Source organism: Salmo salar, chromosome 02 (assembly GCF_965601325.2).
Source record: "Salmo salar chromosome 02, fSalSal1, whole genome shotgun sequence".
In the NCBI taxonomy this organism is placed as follows: Eukaryota; Metazoa; Chordata; class Actinopteri; order Salmoniformes; family Salmonidae; genus Salmo; species Salmo salar.
Genome location: NC_138292.1, coordinates 9,026,914 through 9,053,230, shown reverse-complemented (window position 1 = coordinate 9,053,230; position 26,317 = coordinate 9,026,914). Strand labels below are relative to the sequence as shown.

Below are 26,317 nucleotides of genomic sequence, written 5' to 3'. Positions count from 1 at the left end.
ATCCATCCTGCCCTGCCTTTCTAAAGTCTTCGAAAGCAAAGTTAATAAACAGATCACTGACCATTTCGAATCCCACCGTACCTTCTCCGCTGTGCAATCCGGTTTCCGAGCTGGTCTCGGGTGCACCTCAGCCACGCTCAAGGTACTAAACGATATCATAACCGCCATCGATAAGAGACATTACTGTGCAGCCGTATTCATCGACCTGGCCAAGGCTTTCGACTGTCAATCACCGTATTCTTAATCGGCAGACTCAACAGCCTTGGTTTCTCAAATGACTGCCTCGCCTAGTTCACCAACAACTTCTCAGACAGAGTTCAGTGTGTCAAATCGGAGGGCCTGTTGTCCGGACCTCTGGCAATCTCTACGGGGGTGCCACAGGGTTCAATTCTCGGGCCTACTCTTTTCTCTGTATATATCAACGATGTCGCTTTTGCTGCGGGTGATTCCCTGATCCACCTCTACGCAGACGACACCATTCTGTATACATCTGGCCCTTCTTTGAACACTGTGTTAACTAACCTCCAAACGAGCTTCAATGCCATACAACACTCCTTCCGTGGCCTCCAACTGCTCTTAAACGCTAGTAAAACCAAATGCATGCTTTTCAACCGTTCTCTGCCCGCACCTGCCCGCCCGACTAGCATCACTACTCTGGACGGTTCTGACTTAGAATATGTGGACAACTACAAATACCTAGGTGTCTGGCTAGACTGTAAACTCTCCTTCCAGAATCATATTAAACATCTCCAATCTAAAATGAAATCTAGAATCGGCTTCCTATTACGTAACAAAGCCTCCTTCACTCACGCCACCAAACTTACCCTCGTAAAACTGACTATCCTACCGATCCTCGACTTCGGCGATGTCATTTACAAAATAGCTTCCAATACTCTACTCAGCAAACTGGATGCAGTCTATCCCAGTGCCATCCGTTTTGTCACCAAAGCCCCTTATACCACCCACCACTGTGACCTATATGCTCTAGTCGGCTGGCCATCGCTACATATTCGTCGCCAGACTCACTGGCTCCAGGTCATCTATAAAAGTCTATGCTAGGTAAAGCTCCGCCTTATCTCAGCTCACTGGTCACGACATCCACCCGTAGCACGCACTCCAGCAGATATATCTCACTGGTCATCCCCAAAGCCAACACCTCCTTTGGCCGCCTTTCCTTCCAGTTGTCTGTTGCCAATGACTGGAACTAATTGCAAAAAAAAATCATTCAAAAAAAAATATATATATATAAAAACGCTGAAGCTGGAGACTTATATTTCCCTCACTAACTTTAAACATCAGCTATCTGAGCAGCTAACCCATCGCTGCAGCTGTACATAGCCCATCTGTAAATAGCCCACCCAATCTACCTACCTCATCCCATATTGTTGTTATTTACTTTTCTGCTCTTTTGCACACCAGTATTTCTACTTGCACATCATAATCTGCTCATCTATCACTCCAGTGTTAATTTGCTAAATTGCAATTACTTCACTACTATGGCCTATTTATTGCCTTACCTCATGCCATTTGCACACTGTATATATCCTTTTCTTTCTATTGTGTTGTTGACTGTATGCTTGTTTACTCCATGTGTAACTCTGTGTTGCTGTCTGTGTCACACTCCTTTGCTTTATCTTGGCCAGGTCACAGTTGTAAATGAGAACTTGTTCTCAACTTGCTTACTGGGTTAAATAACGGTGAAATAAAAATAAAATACATAGTTTTAGAGAATTTGCAGTACGTCCAACCGGCCTCAAAACCACAAACCTCGTGTAACCACGCCAGCCCAGGACCTCCACATCCAACTTCTTTACTTGATGAAACTGTGGGTTTGCACAACCAAACAATTTCTCAGGGAAGCTCATCTGTGTGCTCGTCGTCCTCACCAGAGTCTTGACCTGACCAGTTTGGTGTCGTAACCGACTTCAGTGGGCAAATGCTCACCTTCGATGGCAACTGGCATGCTGGATAAGTGTGCTCTTCACGGATGAATGTCCCAGTCCTTCCATTGCCTCGTACTTGTCAGACATGCCACCCATTGTGCATGTGTGGGATGCTCTGGATCGACGTGTACGACAGCGTGTTCCAGTTCCCTCCAATATCCAGCAACTCCGCACAGCCATTGATGAGTGGGACAACATTCCACAGGCCAATCAACAGCCTGATCACCTCTATGCGAAGGAGATGTGTCGCGCTGCATGAGGCAAATGGTGGTCAGTCCAGATACTGACTGGTTCTCTGATCCACCACACCCCTACATTTTTTTAAGGTATCTGTTACCAACAGATGCATAGCTATATTTCCAGTCATGTGAAATCCATAGATTAGGTGTAGTGAGGTTTGAATGTAGACTCGTTAATGTGCTGTGGTGAGGATGGAATGTAGACTCGTTATTGTGCTGTGGTGAGGTTTGAATGTAGACTCGTTAATGTGCTGTGGTGAGGATTGAATGTAGACTCGTTAATGTGCTGTGGTGAGGGTTGAATGTGGACTCGTTAATGTGCTGTGGTGAGGGTTGAATGTGGACTCGTTAATGTGCCGTGGTGAGGGTTGAATGTAGACTCGTTAATGTGCCGTGGTGAGGGTTGAATGTGGACTCGTTAATGTGCCGTGGTGAGGGTTGAATGTAGACTCGTTAATGTGCCGCGGTGAGGGTTGAATGTGGACTCGTTAATGTGCTGTGGTGAGAGTTGAATGTGGACTCGTTAATGTGCCGTGGTGAGGCATGAATGTGGACTCGTTAATGTGCTGTGGTGAGGAGTGAATGTGGACTCGTTAATGTGCTGTGGTGAGAGTTGAATGTAGACTCGTTAATGTGCTGTGGTGAGGAGTGAATGTGGACTCGTTAATGTGCTGTGTTAAGAATTGAATTTGGACTCGTTAATGTGCTGTGTTAAGAATTGAATGTAGACTCGTTAATGTGCTGTGGTGAGGGTTGAATGTTGACTTCTTAATGCTATGTGTCCATGAGCAGGTGCTCAGGGACAATTGACTAGTAGACATCGGCTCCATACGACACAAGTCTCACCTGCACTTCCTGTTTGGCAACTTTCAGGTGTTCCTCCAGCTGCTCTGATTGGTTCTGAAGTGTGTTCCTCTCCACCTTCCATCTCTCTGCCTCTTTGGCATAATTCGCAGTCTCCTCTTTCAACTTCTGAAATTACAACAACACAAGACTCATACATAACTAATGTCCTGGAAAGCTTGCCGTGTGTGTGTGTGTGTGTGTCTCTCCACTCTGTTTGTTCAACCTGGAGCTCTGAGAGACTGTCTCTCAGCTGGTCCTCCCTGCGCTGGGTCTCTCGTTCTGCCTTCAGCCTCTGGTTCTCCTCCACCAGCTCCATCTTCTTCTTCACTAGGTTGGCAGCATGCTGGGCTGTGGCCGTGCTCTTCTCCCTGAGCAGGAGTTAAAACACACATAGGCTGCTCAACACTATTCTCTAAAGGACAACTTTTGACCCTATGGGCCCTGGTGAAAAGTAGTGCTCTGTTTAGGGAATAGGATGTAGGAAATGGGGGGCCATTTTAGACCCCATTTCCGATATATGGGCTCTGGTCAAAAGTTATACAGGGAATAGGGTGCAATTTGGGACGCAGCCAGTCATAGGATAAAAAACAACCCAGTTAGTAATCACTACTGAAAACAACCCAGTTAGTAATCACTACTGAAAACAACCCAGTTAGTAATCACTACTGAAAACAACCCAGTTAGTAATCACTACTGAAAACAACCCAGTTAGTAATCACTACTACAAACAACCCAGTTAGTAATCACTACTGAAAACAACCCAGTTAGTAATCTCTACTGAAAACAACCCAGTTAGTAATCACTACTGAAAACAACCCAGTTAGTAATCACTACTGAAAACAACCCAGTTAGTATTCACTACTGAAAACAACCCAGTTAGTAATCTCTAATACAAACAACCCCAATCACTGATCATCCTGAGCTTGTTGCAACCCCTACATCTCTAAAGTCTTTATATAAACATGCTGCAAAAGTAACAAGGTGGCTGTTACGGCATTCATGTTTCTCCTCACACACACCATGTTGATTCTATTGTATAGGCTGACTCTCTCACACACACACACCACACACACACACACACACACACACACACACACACACACACACACACACACACACACACACACACACACACACACACACACACACACACACACACACACACACACACACACACACACACACACGTTGATTCTATTGTACTGGCTGGCTCGTAGCTACATTCTCAGTTTATACTCTTAACAGTCTAAACAGAAGAGTCAATCTCCACTCCAGCAGCTTATCATGTTAAATCCCCAAAGCTACTTCCAGCCACCAAACAAGTCAAACTTTGTCACATGCGCCGAATACAACAAGTGTTGACCATACCGTGAAATGCTTACTTACAAGCCCTTAACAGTGCAGTTCAAGAAGAGTTAAGAAAATAATTACCAAATAAACTAAAGTAAAAAATACTAATATAATAAAAAGTAACACAATAACATAACAATAACTAGGCTATATACAGGGGGTACCGGTACCGAGTCAGTGTGCAAGGGTTCAGGTTATTTGAGGTCATTTGTACATATAGGTAGGGGTAAAGTGACTATGTATAGATAATAAACAGTAAGGGGTACAGGTTAGTGGAGGTCATTTGTACATGTAGGTAGGGGTAAAGTGACTATGTATAGATAATAAACAGTAAGGGGTACAGGTTAGTGGAGGTCATTTGTACATGTAGGTAGGGGTAAAGTGACTATGTATAGATAATAAACAGTAAGGGGTACAGGTTAGTGGAGGTCATTTGTACATGTAGGTAGGGGTAAAGTGACTATGTATAGATAATAAACAGTAAGGGGTACAGGTTAGTGGAGGTCATTTGTACATGTAGGTAGGGATAAAGTGACTATGTATAGATAATAAACAGTAAGGGGTACAGGTTAGTGGAGGTCATTTGTACATGTAGGTAGGGGTAAAGTGACTATGTATAGATAATAAACAGTAAGGGGTACAGGTTAGTGGAGGTCATTTGTACATGTAGGTAGGGATAAAGTGACTATGTATAGATAATAAACAGTAAGGGGTACAGGTTAGTGGAGGTCATTTGTACATGTAGGTAGGGGTAAAGTGACTATGTATAGATAATAAACAGTAAGGGGTACAGGTTAGTGGAGGTCATTTGTACATGTAGGTAGGGGTAAAGTGACTATGTATAGATAATAAACAGTAAGGGGTACAGGTTAGTGGAGGTCATTTGTACATGTAGGTAGGGATAAAGTGACTATGTATAGATAATAAACAGTAAGGGGTACAGGTTAGTGGAGATCATTTGTACATGTAGGTAGGGGTAAAGTGACTATGTATAGATAATAAACAGTAAGGGGTACAGGTTAGTGGAGGTCATATGTACATGTAGGTAGGGGTAAAGTGACTATGTATAGATAATAAACAGTAAGGGGGTACAGGTTATTTGGAGGTCATTTGTACATGTAGGTAGGGATAAAGTGACTATGTATAGATAATAAACAGTAAGGGGTACAGGTTAGTGGAGGTCATTTGTACATGTAGGTAGGGGTAAAGTGACTATGTATAGATAATAAACAGTAAGGGGTACAGGTTAGTGGAGGTCATTTGTACATGTAGGTAGGGGTAAAGTGACTATGTATAGATAATAAACAGTAAGGGGTACAGGTTAGTGGAGGTCATTTGTACATGTAGGTAGGGGTAAAGTGACTATGTATAGATAATAAACAGTAAGGGGTACAGGTTAGTGGAGGTCATTTGTACATGTAGGTAGGGGTAAAGTGACTATGTATAGATAATAAACAGTAAGGGGTACAGGTTAGTGGAGGTCATTTGTACATGTAGGTAGGGGTAAAGTGACTATGTATAGATAATAAACAGTAAGGGGTACAGGTTAGTGGAGGTCATTTGTACATGTAGGTAGGGGTAAAGTGACTATGTATAGATAATAAACAGTAAGGGGTCCAGGTTAGTGGAGGTCATTTGTACATGTAGGTAGGGGTAAAGTGACTATGTATAGATAATAAACAGTAAGGGGTACAGGTTAGTGGAGGTCATTTGTACATGTAGGTAGGGGTAAAGTGACTATGTATAGATAATAAACAGTAAGTAGCAGCAGTGTAAAAACAAATGGATCAATGTAATAGTCCGGTGGCCATTTGACTAATTGTTCAGCAGTCTTATGGCTTGAGGGTAGAAGCTGTTAAGGAGCCTTTTGGTCCCCGACTTGATGCTCCGGTACCTCTTGCCGTGCGGTAGCAGAGAAAACAGTCTATGACTTGGGTGACTGGAGTCTCTGACAATTGTATGTGCTTTCCTCTGATACCGCCTGGTATTGAGGTCCTGGATGGCAGGAAGCTTGGCATAAGTAATGTACTGGGCCCTACACACTACCCTCTGTAGCACCTTACGGTCAGATGCCGAGCAGTTGCCATACCAGGCGGTGATGCAACCGGTCAGGATGCTCTCGTGGTGCAACTGTAGAACTTTTTGAGGATCTGGGGACCCGTGCCAAATCTTTTCAGTCTCCTGAGGGGAAAAAGGTTTTGTCATGCTCTCTTCACAACGGTCTTGGTGTGTTTGGACCATAATAGTTATTTTGTGATGTGGAACTAGAATGTGGAACTTGAAGCTCTCCCTTGATGTTAATGGGGGCCTGTTCGGCCCGCCTTTTCCCGTAGTCCACGATCAGCTCCATTGTCTTGCTCACACTGAGGGAGAGGTTGTTGTCCTGGCACCACACTGCCAGGTCTCTGACCGGATCATTCAGGTGAGAAAAAACATCACCCAGATAGGCCAGTCGTGTGAGAATCGTCATCATGCAAGCGGTCAGACAAGTGAAAATGATGGTCAGTAAAGAAAACTTTAAGCTTGTCTCTAAATAAATTTTAAAAAGTGTCAATACTTTGCCCCTTGATAACCAGCGCACTTCTGTATGTTATAAAACCGTTACATGGTCACTGCCCAGATCATTGCATAGTGCAGAAAATACACGAGAGTTCAGGGGCCTTGCTTTAACAAAGTTAACCATTTTCACTGTAATGTCCAAAACGTCTTTCAAGCTGTCAGGCATTCCCTTGGCAGCAAGAGCCTCTTGGCGGATGCTGCAGTGTACCCATGTAGCGTCGGGAGCAACTGCTTGCACGCGTGTTACCACTCCACTATGTCTCCCTGTCATGGCTTTTGTACCATCAGTACAGATGCCAACACATCTTGACCACCAAAGTTCATTTGATGTCACAAAGCTGTCCAGTACTTTAAAAATATCCTCTCCTGTTGTCCTGGTTTCCAGAAGAGGATGTCTTCCTTAATTGACCCCCCATAAACTTAACGGACATATACCAGGAGCTGTGCCAGGCCCGCCAAATCTGTTTACTCATCCAGCTGTAACGCATAGAATTCACTGGCTTGTATGCGAAGCAGTAATTGTTTCAAAACATCTCCAGCCATGTCACTGATAAGTCGTGAAACGGTGTTGTTTGATGAAGTCATTGTTTGTATAGTTTTTTTTTACCTTTTCCCCCAGCATTGTCCCAGCCATATCCGCAGCAGCAGGAAGAATTAAATCCTTCCACAATAGTATGGGTCTTGCCTGTCCTAGCCACTCGGTAGCTCACCATATAAGACGCTTCTAGACCCGTATTATTAATGGGATCTGTTGCTTTTATACACGTCTCACTACTCGAAAGTCATCTTAATTCTCGCTCCAAAAATTCCCGTGGCTTATTTTTCAAATTGGCATGTTTTGTTTCTAAATGTCTGTGCAAGAGTGAAGGTTTCACTGAGTTGTGAGAGAGTACTTTATCACATATAAAACACACTGTGGCTGAGGAAAAACACTACTCCCAATATAAGTGAACCCCAAATCAATGTAGTTCTCATCATATTTGCGCCTCTTCAATGGTACAACGTCCCTGTCTGTTGTTCGGTCCTTTCCCGGGTAAGGAGACAGTAGCTCTTTCAGCTGCATCAGATTCACAACTGTCAGTGTCCATGCTAGCTGGGCTAACAACAAATGTAGAATTACTGATGCTAGCATTGGATGTGCTCGTGGAACAACTTGTGTCGTCGACAGGTGCAGGTGTAGTACTGCTGGTAGTAGTAGTACTACCAGTAGAGCTGGTATGTGTCTATGGACGCTGGCCTTACTTTTTTTTAACATTAATCAATTTCCAAGCAAACGGAATGAGCAGCAGCTACGTTTGGCTAAATACGGACCGTTAGTGGAATTCCCGCTAGAGAGTAACGGTTAATGTGATTGGATGTTAATTACTTGACTAGGCTACCTGTATTTGACATTGTGTTATTTTATTGAACACCATATGGTTTCATTTTATTTTTTGGCAGTGAAACAAGAATACTCCGGTGAGAAAAAAACTCACCCAAATGTATAGCCCCGTTGGAAAATCTAAATGGACTGTTGTAAATTTGAATAACATTTTTTAAAACAATACACATTTATATTTGGTGTACCCCCGACGGCATTGCGCCTACGTACCTCAGTTTGGGAATACCTGGTCTAGGATATCCAGGAGGATGCTGTTGATGTGGGCACAGTGACTATGGGCACAGTGACTATGGTGGTCTGCTTGAAACATGTAGGGATTACAGACTCAGTCAGGGAGAGGTTGAAAATGTCAGTGAAGACTCTTGCTAGTTGGGCCGCACAGACTGAGTACATGTCCTGGTAATCCATCTGGCCCCGCGGCTTTGTGAATGTTGACCTGTTTAAAGGTCTTGCTCACATCGGCTACAGAGAGCGTTATCACACAGTCATCCAGAACAGCTGGTGCTCTCGTGCATGCTTCAGTGTTGCTTGCCTCAAAGCGAACATAAAAGGCATTTAGCTCGTCTGGTAGGCTCGCGTCACTGGGCAGCTCACGTCTAGGTTTCCCTTTGTAGTCCGCAATAGATTTCAAGCCCTGCCACATCAAAATCAAATCAAATTTATTTATATAGCCCTTCTTACATCAGCTGATATCTCAAAGTGCTGTACAGAAACCCAGCCTAAAACCCCAAACAGCAAGCAATGCAGGTGTAGAAGCACGGTGGCTAGGAAAAAATCCCTAGAAAAGGCCAAAACCTAGGAAGAAACCAGGCTATGAGGGGTGGCCATTCCTCTTCTGGCTGTGCCGGGTGGAGATTATAACAGAACATGGCCAAGATGTTCAAATGTTCATAAATGACCAACATGGTCAAATAATAATAATCATAGTAGTTGTCGAGGGTGCAACAGGTCAGCACCTCAGGAGTAAATGTTAGTTGGCTTTTCATAGCCGATCATTGAGAGTATCTCTACTGCTCCTGCTGTCATAGCCAGTGTAGTAGGATTCCATTTTAATCCTGTATTGACGCTTTGCTGGTTTGTTTGTTCGTCTGAGGGCATAGCGGGATTTCTTATAAGCGTCCGGATTAGTGTCTCGCTCCTTGAAAGCGGCAGATCTAGCCTTTAGCTCGATGCGGATGTTGCCTGTAATCCATGGCTTCTGGTTGGGGTATGTACGTACGGTCAATGTGGGAACGACTTCATTGATGCACTTATTGATGAAGCCAATGACTGATGTGGTGTACTCCTCAATGCCATCGGAGGAATCCCGGAACATATTCCAGTGTGTGCTAGCAAAACAGTCCTGTAGAGTAGCATCCGCGTCATCTGACCACTCCCGTATTGAGCGAGTCACTGGTACTTCCTGCTTTAGTTTTCGCTTGTAAGCAGGAATCAGGAGGATAGAATTATGGTCAGATTTGCCAAATGGAGGGCAGGGGAGAGCTTTGTATGCATCTCTGTTTGTGGAGTAAAGGTGGTCTAGTTTTTTTCCCTCTAGTTGCATATGTGACATGCTGGTAAAAATGTGGTACAACTGATTTAAGTTTGCCTGCATTAAAGTCCCCGGCCACTAGGAGTGCCGCTTCTGGATGAGCATTTTCTTGTTTGCTTATGGCCTTATAGAATTGGTTGAGTGCGGTCTTAGTGCCAGCATCGGTCTGTGGTGGTAAATAGACGGCTACGAATAATATAGATGAGAACTCTCTTGGTAGATAGTGTGGTCTACAGCATATCATAAGGTACTCTACCTCAGGCAAGCAATACCTCGAGACTTCTTTAATATTAGACATCGCGCACCAGCTGTTATTGACAAAGACACACACCCCCACCCCTCGTCTTACCAGAGGTAGCGTCTCTGTTCTGCAAATCCCGCCAGCTCTATATTATCCGTGTCGTCGTTCAGCCACGACTCGGTGAAACATAAGATATTACAGTTCTTAATGTCCCGTTGGTAGGATAATCGAAGATCATCAATTTTATTTTCCAATGATTGCGTGTTAGCTAGTAGAACGGAAGGCAGTGGGAGTTTACTCGTTCATCTATGGATCTCCCGATCTCCCAATACCATTCACACCACAGGATTAGTAATTTCAAGTGAAAAAGTCAAAGTATGGGCCACTGCTAGCACCCCTGATTCAACTACTCGCAAAGCTCTTGATTAGTTGAATCAGCTGTGCTAGTGCTGGGCTGGAACAAAACATTTCCAGTCCTTGGGATCCCAGAGGAAGAGACAGACAGGTGTCTTACTTCATTATCCCAGCGGAATAGACAGACTGGTGTCTTACTTCAATATCCCAGAGGAACAGACAGACAGGTGTCTTACTTCATTATCCCAGAGGAACAGACAGACAGGTATCTTACTTCATTATCCCAGCGGAACAGATAGACAGGTGTCTTACTTCATTATCCCAGCGGAACAGACAGACAGGGGTCTTACTTCATTATCCCAGCGGAACAGACAGACAGGTGTCTTACTTCATTATTTTACATTTTAGTCATTTAGCAGACACTCTTATCCAGAGCGACTTGCAGTAGTGAATGCATACATTTCATTTTTTGTACTGGTCCCCCGTGGGAATCAAACCCACAGCCCTGGCGTTGCAAACACCATGCTCTACCAACTGAGCCACACGGGTCCAATTATCCGAGCGGAACAGACAGACAGGTATCTTACTTCATTGAAAGGGGACTCTGGTCGGGGAAAGCAGGCCGTAGTTTGGGCATGCAGACTGTAGAGCCAGGCATGTCCCCATCCCCCTGGGGGCCAGGCCAATCCAACACCCGCTGAGGCCACAGGCAATGGGACTCCTGCAGGGCCCGTACAGACATGGGGCTCTCGCGGTTACTCCCTGGGAGGGTGAACTTGGCAAACTTCATCTTCAAAACCTAAGAGAGCATTTTATTGTCAGTTTTCAAGTGCCTTGAGTCATAAAAACTCCTTACAGGACATAACAGAGAGGTTTGTTTGAGGACCTCTTCACCGATGTCCAGGTTTCCCTGAAAAGCCTGGACCAGGACGGTCCCGTCGAAGCAGACAGACTTCTTCTGGATGCGGACCTTCTTCCCATAGATCAGATTCTGAAGGAAGGCCTTTCCCTAAAGAGCAAAACAAGACAATGCACATTTTGTGAGCAGAAGGACTCTATTCAAAATACATCACAATGTGTCAACCCATTCACACACATATGACACCAAATACTAAACACTAACCCTTGAGATAAGAATCCTATTTTGTGAGACATAGACATTAATGACATGGAGAGGAACAGAGTACCTGCAGGAAATGTGCTGAGTCTTGGTCAGTGGACACATTGAAGCCCCAGAACTTGTACTTCTTGGCCAGACAAGGTGACTGTAGCTCCCCTGGCAGCTCCACCAGAGCTGACCGACTGATGAACTCTGTGTTCCCATAGTCAATGTAGGACACGTGAAACTGGACACAAGATGGAGATCGGAATGTCAGTCTGCATCCCAAATGACATCCTATTCCCTATATAATGCACTACTTTTGACCAGGGCCTATAGGGATAAGTAGTGCACTATAGGGAATAGGGTGCCATTTGGAAACAATGTTTCTTTTAAAGACAAGTTGGATACATAATCAGTCAGCACCACAGCCAGCCTCCTCACGCCAGTCAGCACAACAGCCAGCCTCCTCACGTCAGTCAGCACAACAGCCAGCCTCCTCACGCCAGTCAGCACAACAGCCAGCCTCCTCACGCCAGTCAGCACAACAGCCAGCCTCCTCACGCCAGTCAGCACAACAGCCTCCTCACGTCAGTCATCACCACAGCCTCCTCACGTCAGTCATCACCACAGCCTCCTCACGTCAGTCATCACCACAGCCTCCTCACGTCAGTCATCACCACAGCCTCCTCACGTCAGTCATCACCACAGCCTCCTCACGTCAGTCAGCACAACATCATCCTGAGATAAACTAAACAGCCTGCAGTGTTATGGCCCAGGGGGGTTATACACCAGCTGCAATTCCAAATCTGTCTAAATCTATTACCTGTCTAACCACTTCACTTCCAAAGCAGGATCTCATCAGCACAGCCTCGGGTGGATACTGACAGATCATGCTTGTGTCAGAATGAAGGTATGAACCACAATGATACATTGATAAGCCCCCTCACATCATGTACTGTAGGCTTTTCCAGACAGCGAGATGGTCAGCATGTCCCAAATTCCCCAAAGGGCTCTGGTCAAAAGTAGTGCACTTTATAGGGTGCCATGTGGGTAGTATCCAGACACTCATTGACTCACATTATCAGTCTGCTGCAGGACCTTGCACCTGTACCAACAGCTGTCCTCTGAGAAGACTGCCCCATAAATCTAGACGCAAACACAAGATGGATGCAATGTATGAATCCAATGATAATGGTCTCTCTCTCTCTCTCTCTTCTCCATCTCTCCAAGTCTAGCTTCTACCTTTCTTTACCTTCTGAGGATTGGGAGTTCCAAGTAACCTTTGGGCTGTTGGGCATTTGTCTGCCAAGGCATTTCTTATGTTTTCAATGGCTTGATCGTCATTGACATTCTACAACACATAACAAACAGACATGTGGGTATACTGTGTGTACATGTTTGGGTTACATTTCTTGGGTGTTCTTGTGTAAATCAAATGAACCAATCAACAGGTGAAATGTTCAACCAAAGTTCTAACGTTAATTAATTCAATAGTGGGATGTGCTACGTGTAGCTAGCTAGCTACCTGTGCCCAAAACGTGATGGCATCCAAAACGTGTGTTACTCCAACAAGCTCCACTAAAATTAAATGAAACCAGTATTAATACGGGAAGGATATTTTCCATAATTAAGTGGATAGTTATAGAAATATTTAGACGACAGAAAAAAAGACTATACTCACCGTCCATCGTTCATTGGTCTATGTTTATAGGTTGATTGGCTATGACGTAAAAAACACAACATGAAGATGCGCTGGTATGCATGGCTACGGCTCCCTGGCGAGGCCAACATCAAATCTATACATCTAGAAAAGTTTTTGGAGAAGTAATTTGTTCTAAAAAAAGATGTTGTCCATGAAGTTACCGTGGAAACAGACAAAAATATTTGTTTTATTACAGTAGGTCAACCTAATAATCTCACCTGTTCGGATCTTGATATGCTTTAAACGAAAAAAATGTATGCACTTATAGAAAATTCATGCTGAGGTCAAGCCGTTCATGAAAAAACGGGCACGCGCGAAGATTTTTTTTTTCTGTCATACTCTACAGTGGGTCTCTTAGCAGGTGTAAATAATGTGCAGTACATATTAAAGCAATACGTCACGAGGGGTGTGGTATATTGCCAATATACCATGTCCAAGGGCTGTTCTTAAACCTGACGCAACGCGGAGTTCCTGGATACAGCCCGTAGCCGTGGTATACAACAAACTCCCGAGGTGTCATATTGCTATTATAAACTGGTTACCAACGTAATTAGAGCAGTAAAAATACATGTTTTGTTATACCCATGGTATAGGGTCTGATATACCACGGCTGTCAGCCAATCTGCATTCAGGGCTCAAACCACCCAGTTTATAATAGTTGATACTCAACAAACTGGATGCAGTCAATCACAGTGCCATCCATTTTGTCACCAAAGCCCCATATACTACCCACCACTCCGACCTGTACGCTTATGTTGGCAGGCCCTCTCTTCATAATCGTCGCCAAACCCACTGGCTCCAGGTCATCTACAAGACCCTGCTAGGTAAAGTCCCCCCTTATCTCAGCTCGCTGGTCACCATAGCAGCACCCACCTGTAGCACGCGCTCCAGCAGGTATATCTCTCTGGTCACCCCTAAAGCCAATTCCTCCTTTGGCCACCTTTCCTTCCAGTTCTCTGCTGCCAATGACTGGAACGAACTACAAAAATCTTACTTTGCCACCATGGCCTTTTTTGCCTTTACCTCCCTTATCTCACCTCATTTGCTCACATTGTATATAGACTTATTTTCTACTGTATTATTGACTGTATGTTTGTTTTACTCCATGTGTAACTCTGTGTTGTTGTATGTGTCGAACTGCTTTGCTTTATCTTGGCCAGGTCACAGTTGTAAATGAGAACGTGTTCTCAACTTACCTACCTGGTTAAATAAAGGTGAAATAAAAAAATCTAAAAATATGGTACAGTACTTCATACTGTGTAAATAAAGGTACGTTTGTTATTGGACATGAAAGTTTGTTGCATCAACATAATTTTTTTGTGGTGTAAAATACTTAAGTAAAAATACTTGAAAGTACTATTTAAGTCATTTTTGTGGGGGTATCTTTACTAATGATAATTTTGACAGGTTTTACTTCCCTACATTCCTAAAGAAAATGTACTTTTTACACCATACATTTTCCCTGACACCCAAAAGTGCTCATTACATTTTGAATGCTTAGTAGGACAGGAAAATTGTCTAATTCTCACACTTATCAAGAGAACATCCCTGGTCATCCCTACTGCCTCTGATCTGGCGGACTCACTAAACACATGCTTCGTTTGTAAATCATGTCTGAGTGTTGGACCACACCCCTGGCTTTCCGTAAATTAAATGTAATTATTTATACTTTTACTTTTGATGCTTAAGTTATTTTTACTCAAGTAGTATTTTCTGGGTGACTTTCACTTGAGTCATTTTCTCTTAAGCTATCTTTACTCAAGTATGAAAATTGGGTACTTTTTCCACCACTGATCATTAAGTTACAAGGAGCTGCACAAGACCATATTTTGTTTAGCTTTATACACTGACTATAGCCAACAAACAATTGTTCTGTTGTTCATATAATAAGCTCTACACCAGATGATGTCATTGTTACCATCTACTGAATGTAATAATGTGTGTCTAGCCAGGAGTCATCATGAACAATACAATATCTTAAGAAAAGTATTTTTGAAATGAATTCTTTAATAAAATTCAGTCTTCTGATGAAATGCCCAAACAACCATTGCCACCGAATCCCCCACCCCCATTGCATCAACACATCAACACACACAAAAACACCCTAAACTCCTAGCTACATTCCAGTGCAAACATTAACAACCATGATTGTAAGACACTTATTGTGTAATCTACTTTTGACCAGGGCCCATAAGACTCTGGTCAAAAGTAGTGCACTATAAAGGGAATAGGTCTGGTCAAAAGTAGTGCACTATAAAGGGAATAGGGTGGCATTTAGGAAGCAGCCTCAGTGTCTCTTCTTTTCAATAAATAACACTCCAGTCTCAACAGTTGTTTAATTGTTGAGTCACTTGGTGACATTGACATGGGCTCCATATATGAAGTCCTCTGGGAGCGTCTCAACTGGGATGGAGCTCAACTGTTCATCAAGAGAACGTAGTGTCCACAGCTTCTCCAGTTCATACACCTCTCTGGTCTCTGGTAGCATGAAGTGGACCACCATCCTTCCTACAGGGAGGAAAGGAGAGAGAGAAGGGAGACAGAGAGAAGGGAGGAGAGAGAGAGAGAGGGAGACAGAGAGAGGGAGACAGAGAGAGGGAGACAGAGAGAGAGAAGGGAGACAGAGACAGAGAGAAGGGAGACAGAGAGAGAGAGAAGGGAGACAGAGAGAGAGAAGGGAGACAGAGAGAGAGAAGGGAGACAGAGAGAGAGAAGGGAGACAGAGAGAAGGGAGACAGAGAGAAGGGAGACAGAGAGAAGGGAGACAGAGAAGGGAGACAGAGAGAAAGGAGACAGAGAGAAGGGAGACAGAGAAGGGAGACAGAGACAAGGGAGACAGAGAAGGGAGACAGAGACAGGGAGACAGAGACAAGGGAGACAGAGACGGGAGACAGAGAGAGGGAGACAGAGAGAAAGGAGACAGAGAGAAGGGAGACAGAGACAAGGGAGACAGAGACAAGGGAGACAGAGAAGGGAGACAGAGAGAAAGGAGACAGAGAGAAGGGAGACAGAGAAGGGAGACAGAGACAAGGGAGACAGAGAAGGGAGACAGAGAAGGGAGACAGAGACAAGGGAGACAGAGACAGGGAGACAGAGAAGGGAGACAGAGACAGAGGGGGAGACAGAGAGCGGGAGACAGAGAGAGGGAGACAGAGAGAAAGGAGACAGGGAGGAGCAGAGAAGGGAGACAGAGAAGGGAGACAGAGAAGGGAGACAGAGAAGGGAGACAGAGAAGGGAGACAGAGAAGGGAGACAGAGAAGGGAGACAGAGAAGGGAGACAGAGAGAAGGGAGGCAGAGAGAAGGGAGGCAGAGAAGGGAGACAGAGACAGAGAAGAAGGGCGACAGAGACAGAGAGAAGGGAGACAGAGAAGGGAGACAGAGAAGGGAGACAGAGAAGGGAGACAGAGAGAAGGGAGACAGAGAGAAGGGAGACAGAGATGGGAGACAGAGACAGAGAGAAGGGAGACAGAGAGAAGGGAGACAGAGAGAAGGGAGACAGAGAGAAGGGAGACAGAGAGAAGGGAGACAGAGAGAAGGGAGACAGAGAAGGGAGACAGAGATGGGAGACAGAGACAGAGAGAAGGGAGACAGAGAGAAGGGAGACAGAGAGAAGGGAGACAGAGAAGGGAGACAGAGAAGGGAGACAGAGAAGGGAGACAGAGAAGGGAGACAGAGAAGGGAGACAGAGAGAGCAATAGGATTAGCAAGTAAGAAATTGACATTTTCACATAAATGTAATAACCTTACCTTATTAACCACATATCCAGAGAAAATATATCAGTGTAATATTTCTAGAGACCATCAGTGTGTTATTTCAGTAAATTATTCTAATCTCCATGCACTATAATCCAGCACTAGATCATCCTACTGTACTATAAACCACAGTCAGGAGCAGATCATCCTACTGTACTATAAACCACAGTCAGGAGCAGATCATCCTACTGCACTATAAACCAGAGTCAGGAGCAGATCATCCTACTGCACTATAAACCACAGTCAGGAGCAGATCATCCTACTGTACTATAAACCACAGTCAGGAGCAGATCATCCTACTGCACTATAAACCACAGTCAGGAGCATATCATCCTACTGTACTATAAACCAGAGTCAGGAGCAGACCATCCAACTGTACTATAAACCAGTCAGGACCAGATCATCCTACTGCACTATAAACCACAGTCAGGGGCAGATCATCCATCCTACTGTACTATAAACCACAGTCAGGAGCATATCATCCTACTGTACTATAAACCACAATCAGGAGCAGATCATCCTACTGTACTATAAACCACAGTCAGGAGCAGATCATTCTACTGTACTATAAACCACAGTCAGGAGCAGATCATCCTACTGTACTATAAACCACAGTCAGGAGCAGATCATCCTACTGCACTATAAACCACAGTCAGGGGCAGATCATCCATCCTACTGTACTATAAACCACAGTCAGGAGCAGATCATCCTACTGCACTATAAACCAGAGTCAGGAGCAGATCATCCTACTGCACTATAAACCACAGTCAGGAGCAGATCATTCTACTGTAATATAAACCACAGTCAGGAGCAGATCATCCTACTGTACTATAAACCACAGTCAGGAGCAGATCATTCTACAGTACTATAAACCACAGCCAGGAGCAGATCATCCTACTGCACTATAAACCACAATCAGGAGCATATCATCCTACTGCACTATAAACCACAGTCAGGAGCATATCATCCTACTGTACTATAAACCACAGTCAGGAGCAGATCATCCTACTGCACTATAAACCACAGTCAGGAGCAGATAATCCTACTGTACTATAAACCACAGTCAGGAGCAGATCATCCTACTGCACTATAAACCACAGTCAGGAGCATATCATCCTACTGCACTATAAACCACAGTCAGGGGCAGATCATCCATCCTACTGTACTATAAACCACAGTCAGGAGCATATCATCCTACTGTACTATAAACCACAATCAGGAGCAGATCATCCTACTGTACTATAAACCACAGTCAGGAGCAGATCATTCTACTGTACTATAAACCACAGTCAGGAGCAGATCATCCTACTGTACTATAAACCACAGTCAGGAGCAGATCATCCTACTGCACTATAAACCACAGTCAGGGGCAGATCATCCATCCTACTGTACTATAAACCACAGTCAGGAGCAGATCATCCTACTGCACTATAAACCAGAGTCAGGAGCAGATCATCCTACTGCACTATAAACCACAGTCAGGAGCAGATCATTCTACTGTAATATAAACCACAGTCAGAAGCAGATCATCCTACTGTACTATAAACCACAGTCAGGAGCAGATCATTCTACAGTACTATAAACCACAGCCAGGAGCAGATCATCCTACTGCACTATAAACCACAATCAGGAGCATATCATCCTACTGCACTATAAACCACAGTCAGGAGCATATCATCCTACTGTACTATAAACCACAGTCAGGAGCAGATCATCCTACTGCACTATAAACCACAGTCAGGAGCAGATAATCCTACTGTACTATAAACCAGCCAGGAGCAGATCATCCTACTGCACTATAAACCACAGTCAGGAGCAGATCATCCTACTGCACTATAAACCACAGTCAGGAGCAGATCATCCTACTGTACTATAAACCACAGTCAGGAGCAGATCATCCTACTGCACTATAAACCACAGTCAGGGCAGATCATCCTACTGCACTATAAACCACAATCAGGAGCAGACCATCCTACTGTACTATAAACCAGTCAGGAGCAGATCATCCTACTGCACTATAAACCAGTCAGGAGCAGATCATCCTACTGCACTATAAACCACAGTCAGGAGCAGATCATCCTACTGTACTATAAACCACAGTCAGGAGCAGATCATCCTACTGCACTATAAACCACAGTCAGGAGCATATCATCCTACTGCACTATAAACCACAGTCAGGAGCAGATCATCCTACTGCACTATAAACCACAGTCAGGAGCAGATCATCCTACTGCACTATAAACCACAGTCAGGAGTAGATCATCCTACTGCACTATAAACCACAGTCAGGAGCAGATCATCCTACTGCACTATCAACCACAGTCAGGAGCAGATCATCCTACTGCACTATAAACCACAATCAGGAGCAGACCATCCTACTGTACTATAAACCAGTCAGGAGCAGATCATCCTACTGCACTATAAACCAGTCAGGAGCAGATCATCCTACTGCACTATAAACCACAGTCAGGAGCAGATCATCCTACTGTACTATAAACCACAGTCAGGAGCAGATCATCCTACTGCACTATAAACCACAGTCAGGAGCATATCATCCTACTGCACTATAAACCACAGTCAGGAGCAGATCATCCTACTGCACTATAAACCACAGTCAGGAGCAGATCATCCTACTGCACTATAAACCACAGTCAGGAGCAGATCATCCTACTGCACTATAAACCACAGTCAGGAGCAGGTCATCCTACTGCACTATAATCCACAGCCAGGAGCAGATTATCCTACTGCACTATAAACCAGTCAGAAGCATATCATCCTACTGTACTATAAACCACAGTCAGGAGCAGATCATCCTACTGCACTATAAACCACAGTCAGGAGCAGATCATCCTACTGCACTATAATCCAGCACTAGATCATTCTACTGCACTATAAACCACAGTCAGGAGGAGATCATCCTACTGCACTATAAACCACAGTCAGGAGCAGATCATCCTACTGCACTATAAACCACAGTCAGGAGCAGATCATCCTACTGTACTATAAACCACAGTCAGAAGCATATCATCCTACTGTACTATAAACCACAGTCAGGAGCATATCATCCTACTGTACTATAAACCACAGTCAGGAGCAGATCATCCTACTGCACTATAATCCAGCACCAGATCATCCTACTGCCCTATAATCCAGCACCAGGTCATCCTACTGCACTATAAACCACAGTCAGGAGCAGATCATCCTACTGCACTATAATCCAGCACCAGATCATTCTACTGCCCTATAATCCAGCACCAGGAGCAGATCATCCAACTGCCCTATAATCCAGCACCAAGAGCAGATCATCCTACTGCCCTATAATCCAGCACCAGATCATCCAACTGCCCTGTAATCCAGCACCAGGAGCAGATCCTCCAACTGCCCTATAATCCAGCACCAGGAGAAGATCATCCAACTGCCCTATAATCCACAGCCAGGAGCAGATCATCAAACTGCCCTATAATCCAGCGCCAGGAGCAGATCATCCAACTGCCCTGTAATCCAGCACCAGATCATCCAACTGCCCTATAATCCAGCACCAGGGGCAGATCATCCTACTGCCCTATAATCCAGGAGCAGATCATCCAACTGCCCTATAATCCAGCACCAAGAGCAGATCATCCTACTGCCCTATAATCCAGCACCAGATCATCCAACTGCCCTATAATCCAGCACCAGGAGCAGATCATCCTACTGCCGTATAATCCAGCACCAGGAGCAGATCATCAAACTGCCCTATAATCCAGCACCAGGAGCAGATCATCAAACTGCCCTATAATCCAGCACCAGGAGCAGATCATCCAACTGCCCTATAATCCAGCACCAGGAGCAGATCATCCTACTGCCCTATAATCCAGCACCAGATCATCCAACTGCCCTGTAATCCAGCACCAGGAGCAGATCCTCCAACTGCCCTATAATCCAGCACCAGGAGAAGATCATCCAACTGCCCTATAATCCACAGCCAGGAGCAGATCATCAAACTGCCCTATAATCCAGCGCCAGGAGCAGATCATCCAACTGCCCTGTAATCCAGCACCAGATCATCCAACTGCCCTATAATCCAGCACCAGGGGCAGATCATCCTACTGCCCTATAATCCAGGAGCAGATCATCCAACTGCCCTATAATCCAGCACCAAGAGCAGATCATCCTACTGCCCTATAATCCAGCACCAGATCATCCAACTGCCCTATAATCCAGCACCAGGAGCAGATCATCCTACTGCCGTATAATCCAGCACCAGGAGCAGATCATCAAACTGCCCTATAATCCAGCACCAGGAGCAGATCATCAAACTGCCCTATAATCCAGCACCAGGAGCAGATCATCCAACTGCCCTATAATCCAGCACCAGGAGCAGATCATCCTACTGCCCTATAATCCAGCACCAGGAGCAGATCATCCAACTGCCCTATAATCCAGCACCAGGAGCAGATCATCCAAATGCCCTATAATCCAGCACCAGGAGCAGATCATCCTACTGCACTATAATCCACAGTCAGGAGCAGATCATCCTACTGCACTATAATCCAGCACCAGATCATCCTACTGCCCTATAATCCAGCGCCAGGAGCAGATCATCCAACTGCCCTGTAATCCAGCACCAGATCATCCAACTGCCCTATAATCCAGCACCAGGGGCAGATCATCCTACTGCCCTATAATCCAGGAGCAGATCATCCAACTGCCCTATAATCCAGCACCAAGAGCAGATCATCCTACTGCCCTATAATCCAGCACCAGATCATCCAACTGCCCTATAATCCAGCACCAGGAGCAGATCATCCTACTGCCGTATAATCCAGCACCAGGAGCAGATCATCAAACTGCCCTATAATCCAGCACCAGGAGCAGATCATCAAACTGCCCTATAATCCAGCACCAGGAGCAGATCATCCAACTGCCCTATAATCCAGCACCAGGAGCAGATCATCCTACTGCCCTATAATCCAGCACCAGGAGCAGATCATCCAACTGCCCTATAATCCAGCACCAGGAGCAGATCATCCAAATGCCCTATAATCCAGCACCAGGAGCAGATCATCCTACTGCACTATAATCCACAGTCAGGAGCAGATCATCCTACTGCACTATAATCCAGCACCAGATCATCCTACTGCCCTATAATCCAGCACCAGGAGCAGATCATCCAACTGCCCTATAATCCAGCACCAAGAGCAGATCATCCTACTGCCCTGTAATCCAGCACCAGATCATCCAACTGCCCTATAATCCAGCACCAGGGGCAGATCATCCTACTGCCCTATAATCCAGGAGCAGATCATCCAACTGCCCTATAATCCAGCACCAAGAGCAGATCATCCTACTGCCCTATAATCCAGCACCAGATCATCCAACTGCCCTATAATCCAGCACCAGGAGCAGATCATCCTACTGCCGTATAATCCAGCACCAGGAGCAGATCATCAAACTGCCCTATAATCCAGCACCAGGAGCAGATCATCAAACTGCCCTATAATCCAGCACCAGGAGCAGATCATCCAACTGCCCTATAATCCAGCACCAGGAGCAGATCATCCTACTGCCCTATAATCCAGCACCAGGAGCAGATCATCCAACTGCCCTATAATCCAGCACCAGATCATCCAAATGCCCTATAATCCAGCACCAGGAGCAGATCATCCTACTGCACTATAATCCACAGTCAGGAGCAGATCATCCTACTGCACTATAATCCAGCACCAGATCATCCTACTGCCCTATAATCCAGCACCAGGAGCAGATCATCCAACTGCCCTATAATCCAGCACCAAGAGCAGATCATCCTACTGCCCTATAATCCAGCACCAGATCATCCAACTGCCCTGTAATCCAGCACCAGGAGCAGATCATCCAACTGCCCTATAATCCAGCACCAGGAGAAGATCATCCAACTGCCCTATAATCCACAGCCAGGAGCAGATCATCAAACTGCCCTATAATCCAGCGCCAGGAGCAGATCATCCAACTGCCCTGTAATCCAGCACCAGATCATCCAACTGCCCTATAATCCAGCACCAGGGGCAGATCATCCTACTGCCCTATAATCCAGGAGCAGATCATCCAACTGCCCTATAATCCAGCACCAAGAGCAGATCATCCTACTGCCCTATAATCCAGCACCAGATCATCCAACTGCCCTATAATCCAGCACCAGGAGCAGATCATCCTACTGCCCTATAATCCAGCACCAGGAGCAGATCATCAAACTGCCCTATAATCCAGCACCAGGAGCAGATCATCAAACTGCCCTATAATCCAGCACCAGGAGCAGATCATCCAACTGCCCTATAATCCAGCACCAGGAGCAGATCATCCTACTGCCCTATAATCCAGCACCAGGAGCAGATCATCCAACTGCCCTATAATCCAGCACCAGGAGCAGATCATCCAACTGCCCTATAATCCAGCACCAGGAGCAGATCATCCTACTGCACTATAATCCACAGTCAGGAGCAGATCATCCTACTGCACTATAATCCAGCACCAGATCATCCTACTGCCCTATAATCCAGCACCAGGAGCAGATCATCCAACTGCCCTATAATCCAGCACCAAGAGCAGATCATCCTACTGCCCTATAATGCAGCACCAGATCATCCAACTGCCCTGTAATCCAGCACCAGGAGCAGATCATCCAACTGCCCTATAATCCAGCACCAGGAGAAGATCATCCAACTGCCCTATAATCCACAGCCAGGAGCAGATCATCAAACTGCCCTATAATCCAGCGCCAGGAGCAGATCATCCAACTGCCCTGTAATCCAGCACCAGATCATCCAACTGCCCTATAATCCAGCACCAGGGGCAGATCATCCTACTGCCCTATAATCCAGGAGCAGATCATCCAACTGCCCTATAATCCAGCACCAAGAGCAGATCATCCTACTGCCCTATAATCCAGCACCAAATCATCCAACTGCCCTATAATCCAGCACCAGGAGCAGATCATCCTACTGCCCTATAATCCAGCACCAGGAGCAGATCATCCAACTGCCCTATAATCCAGCACCAGGAGCAGATCATCAAACTGCCCTATAATCCAGCACCAGATCATCCAACTGCCCTATAATCCAGCACCAGGAGCAGATCATCCTACTGCCCTATAATCCAGCACCAGGAGCAGATCATCCAACTGCCCTATAATCCAGCACCAGGAGCAGATCATCCAACTGCCCTATAATCCAGCACCAGGAGCAGATCATCCTACTGCACTATAATCCAGCACCAGATCATCAAACATACCAAAGTCAATGCACATCCAGTCATCTGCATCCTTTCCCTCAATCTTGGCATGTGGGTCCCCATCTTTCTTCATATATTTGTACTGCCAAAATATGAAACATGTATTACAACACAGTGGTGCCAAATGCGTTTGCTGCACAGCTTTGACCAGCATGTTCCAAATAGAGTTTCAAAATTCAAGTAACTTTTTCGGAAATTCCCAGGTTTCCTGCTTATTCCCTTCGGATTCTACGATTCTTCCTACCAGGATATCTGGAAAACCTGGGAATTTGTGGAAAGTTACCGGAATTTTGCAAACCTACAATTGATCAAATAAAGGAATTACCACTTTAATGGCGTAGAGGGCCATGGCACGGAGGTGCCTTGAGGAGGACCCGCTGACAACGATAAAGTAGTCGGTGTACTTGATGTCCTCAGGCACCTTGATGACACAGATGTCTGCTGCATTCTCCTGGCGGAGCAGGGACACCAACACGTCCATGTTAAAGTCCTCCTGCGGGTTTCCTACAGCAAGGGGAGAGGGAGGATCATCACATTAAACACACATTCAGTATGGGGGTGGCACTGTAGCCTAGTGGTTAGAGTGTTGGACTAGTAACCGCAAGGTTGCAAGTTCAAATCCCCGAGCTGACAAGGTACAAATCTGTCGTTCTGCCCCTGAACAAGGCAGTTAGCCCACTGTTCCTAGGCTGTCATTGAAAATAAGAATTTGTTCTTAACTGACTTGCATAGTTAAATAAAGGTTAAAATATATATATTCATAAGTAATACACTAGCCTGGGAGACATCATTCCAACTCCCTGTCACTCAATGTCATACCAACCATGTTTGAGTAACAAGGAGTTGGCATGATGGCCCAACAGACTGGCACCCAGGATATCTTCCATACAGGAGGTGGAGGTGAGTAAACTCAGCCAGATGAAGCTTTATAATTGGTCTACAGAAAAGTGTTGTGCACTTTCGGAAAAACACGTAACAAACGTTTTATTTATACCGTTATTTTACCAGGTAAATTGACTGAGAACACATTCTCATTTACAGCAATGACCTTGGGAATAGTTACAGGGGATGGGGGGGGGGATGAATGAGCCAATTGGAAGCTGGGGATGATTAGGTGACCATGATGGTATGAGGGCCAGATTGGGAATTTAGCCAGGACACCAGGGTTAACACCCCTACTCTTACGATAAGTGCCATGGGATCTTTAATGACCTGAGTCAGGACACCCGTTTAACATCCCATCCAAAAGTAGGCACCCTACACAGGGCAGTGTCCTGGGGCATTTTGGATAGTTTTTAGACCAGAGGAAAGAGTGCCTCCTACTGGCCCTCCAACACCACTTCCAGCAGCATCTGGTCTACCATCCAGGGACTGACCAGGACCAACCCTGCTTAGCTTCAGAAGCAAGCCGACAGTGGGATGCAGGGTGGTATGCTGCTGTAACACGTAGAGGAAGGTATGGCGCTTAGCTAGATCAGATAGTATGACTTTGTAATTGAATTGGGTGCCTTGTAGCCATGTAACGTTACACTACTAACGTTAGCTAGCTAGTTATCTGATTGAATCAATTTTAGTTATACTTACTTTGGCTTGAGTCGCTCTGCATCTCATATTCATCTTGTTGTGCCAGAAACTTGCCAGGGCTGTCCAACTTTGAAACATTCTCTTCATTATGTAAATCGGCGTAATACCTTCTAATACCGTTGTAAAATGCAGAGAGATGTGGATGTATTTGTTGAGAGGCAAGACATGTGTAACGTCGATATAAAAACTCTGTGCTGCGTCGCGCTTTTGCAATTAAAGACGCACCTCTAACGACACCGGTATACCCTCCAAGAACATTATGTGAAAGTATCTGAGAGAGAAATTGCCTAGAACAATTGAGAACACACATGATTTAACTATCGTGTCATTGCCATCAAAACGCATGTGTTTATAGTTTGTTTTTCCAAGGACTGTCTAGAATCAGGAAGTGTTTGATTCCAGGACTCTGATTGGTTGAGGTGGTTTCTTCGCTGTTTACGCCTTCTTCCGTAAAGTTCTCCTCCTGGATGCGCTTTACCGCC

At 45.2% G+C, this 26,317-nt stretch overlaps 2 protein-coding genes across 2 annotated transcripts in view; both read right to left on the bottom strand.

Annotated features, from left to right (window-relative positions):
• LOC106596971 (serine/threonine-protein kinase 31) overlaps positions 1–13,502 on the bottom strand; it is a 34,734-nt gene extending 21,232 nt beyond the window's left edge. The window contains exons 1-9 of the mRNA XM_082968541.1: positions 13,228–13,502; positions 13,072–13,124; positions 12,799–12,897; positions 12,624–12,692; positions 11,632–11,790; positions 11,331–11,453; positions 11,032–11,243; positions 3,252–3,396; positions 3,029–3,154 (exon numbers count right to left, since the gene is read on the bottom strand). Coding sequence (XP_082824667.1) covers positions 3,029–3,154; positions 3,252–3,396; positions 11,032–11,243; positions 11,331–11,453; positions 11,632–11,790; positions 12,624–12,692; positions 12,799–12,897; positions 13,072–13,124; positions 13,228–13,234 — 993 coding nt within the window. The 5' untranslated portion in view covers positions 13,235–13,502. The remainder of the gene's footprint in view (positions 1–3,028; positions 3,155–3,251; positions 3,397–11,031; positions 11,244–11,330; positions 11,454–11,631; positions 11,791–12,623; positions 12,693–12,798; positions 12,898–13,071; positions 13,125–13,227) is intronic.
• A 1,733-nt stretch (positions 13,503–15,235) lies between these two features.
• Positions 15,236–26,226, bottom strand: LOC145859708 (mitochondrial assembly of ribosomal large subunit protein 1). The gene is made up of 4 exons (XM_082959602.1): positions 25,836–26,226; positions 24,577–24,755; positions 24,252–24,333; positions 15,236–15,756 (listed from the first exon to the last, which is right to left on the bottom strand). Exons 1-4 carry the CDS (start codon positions 26,143–26,145, stop codon positions 15,596–15,598), a joined length of 732 nt encoding a protein of 243 aa, XP_082815728.1. The 5' UTR covers positions 26,146–26,226; the 3' UTR covers positions 15,236–15,595.
• Positions 26,227–26,317: the final 91 nt, after the last annotated feature.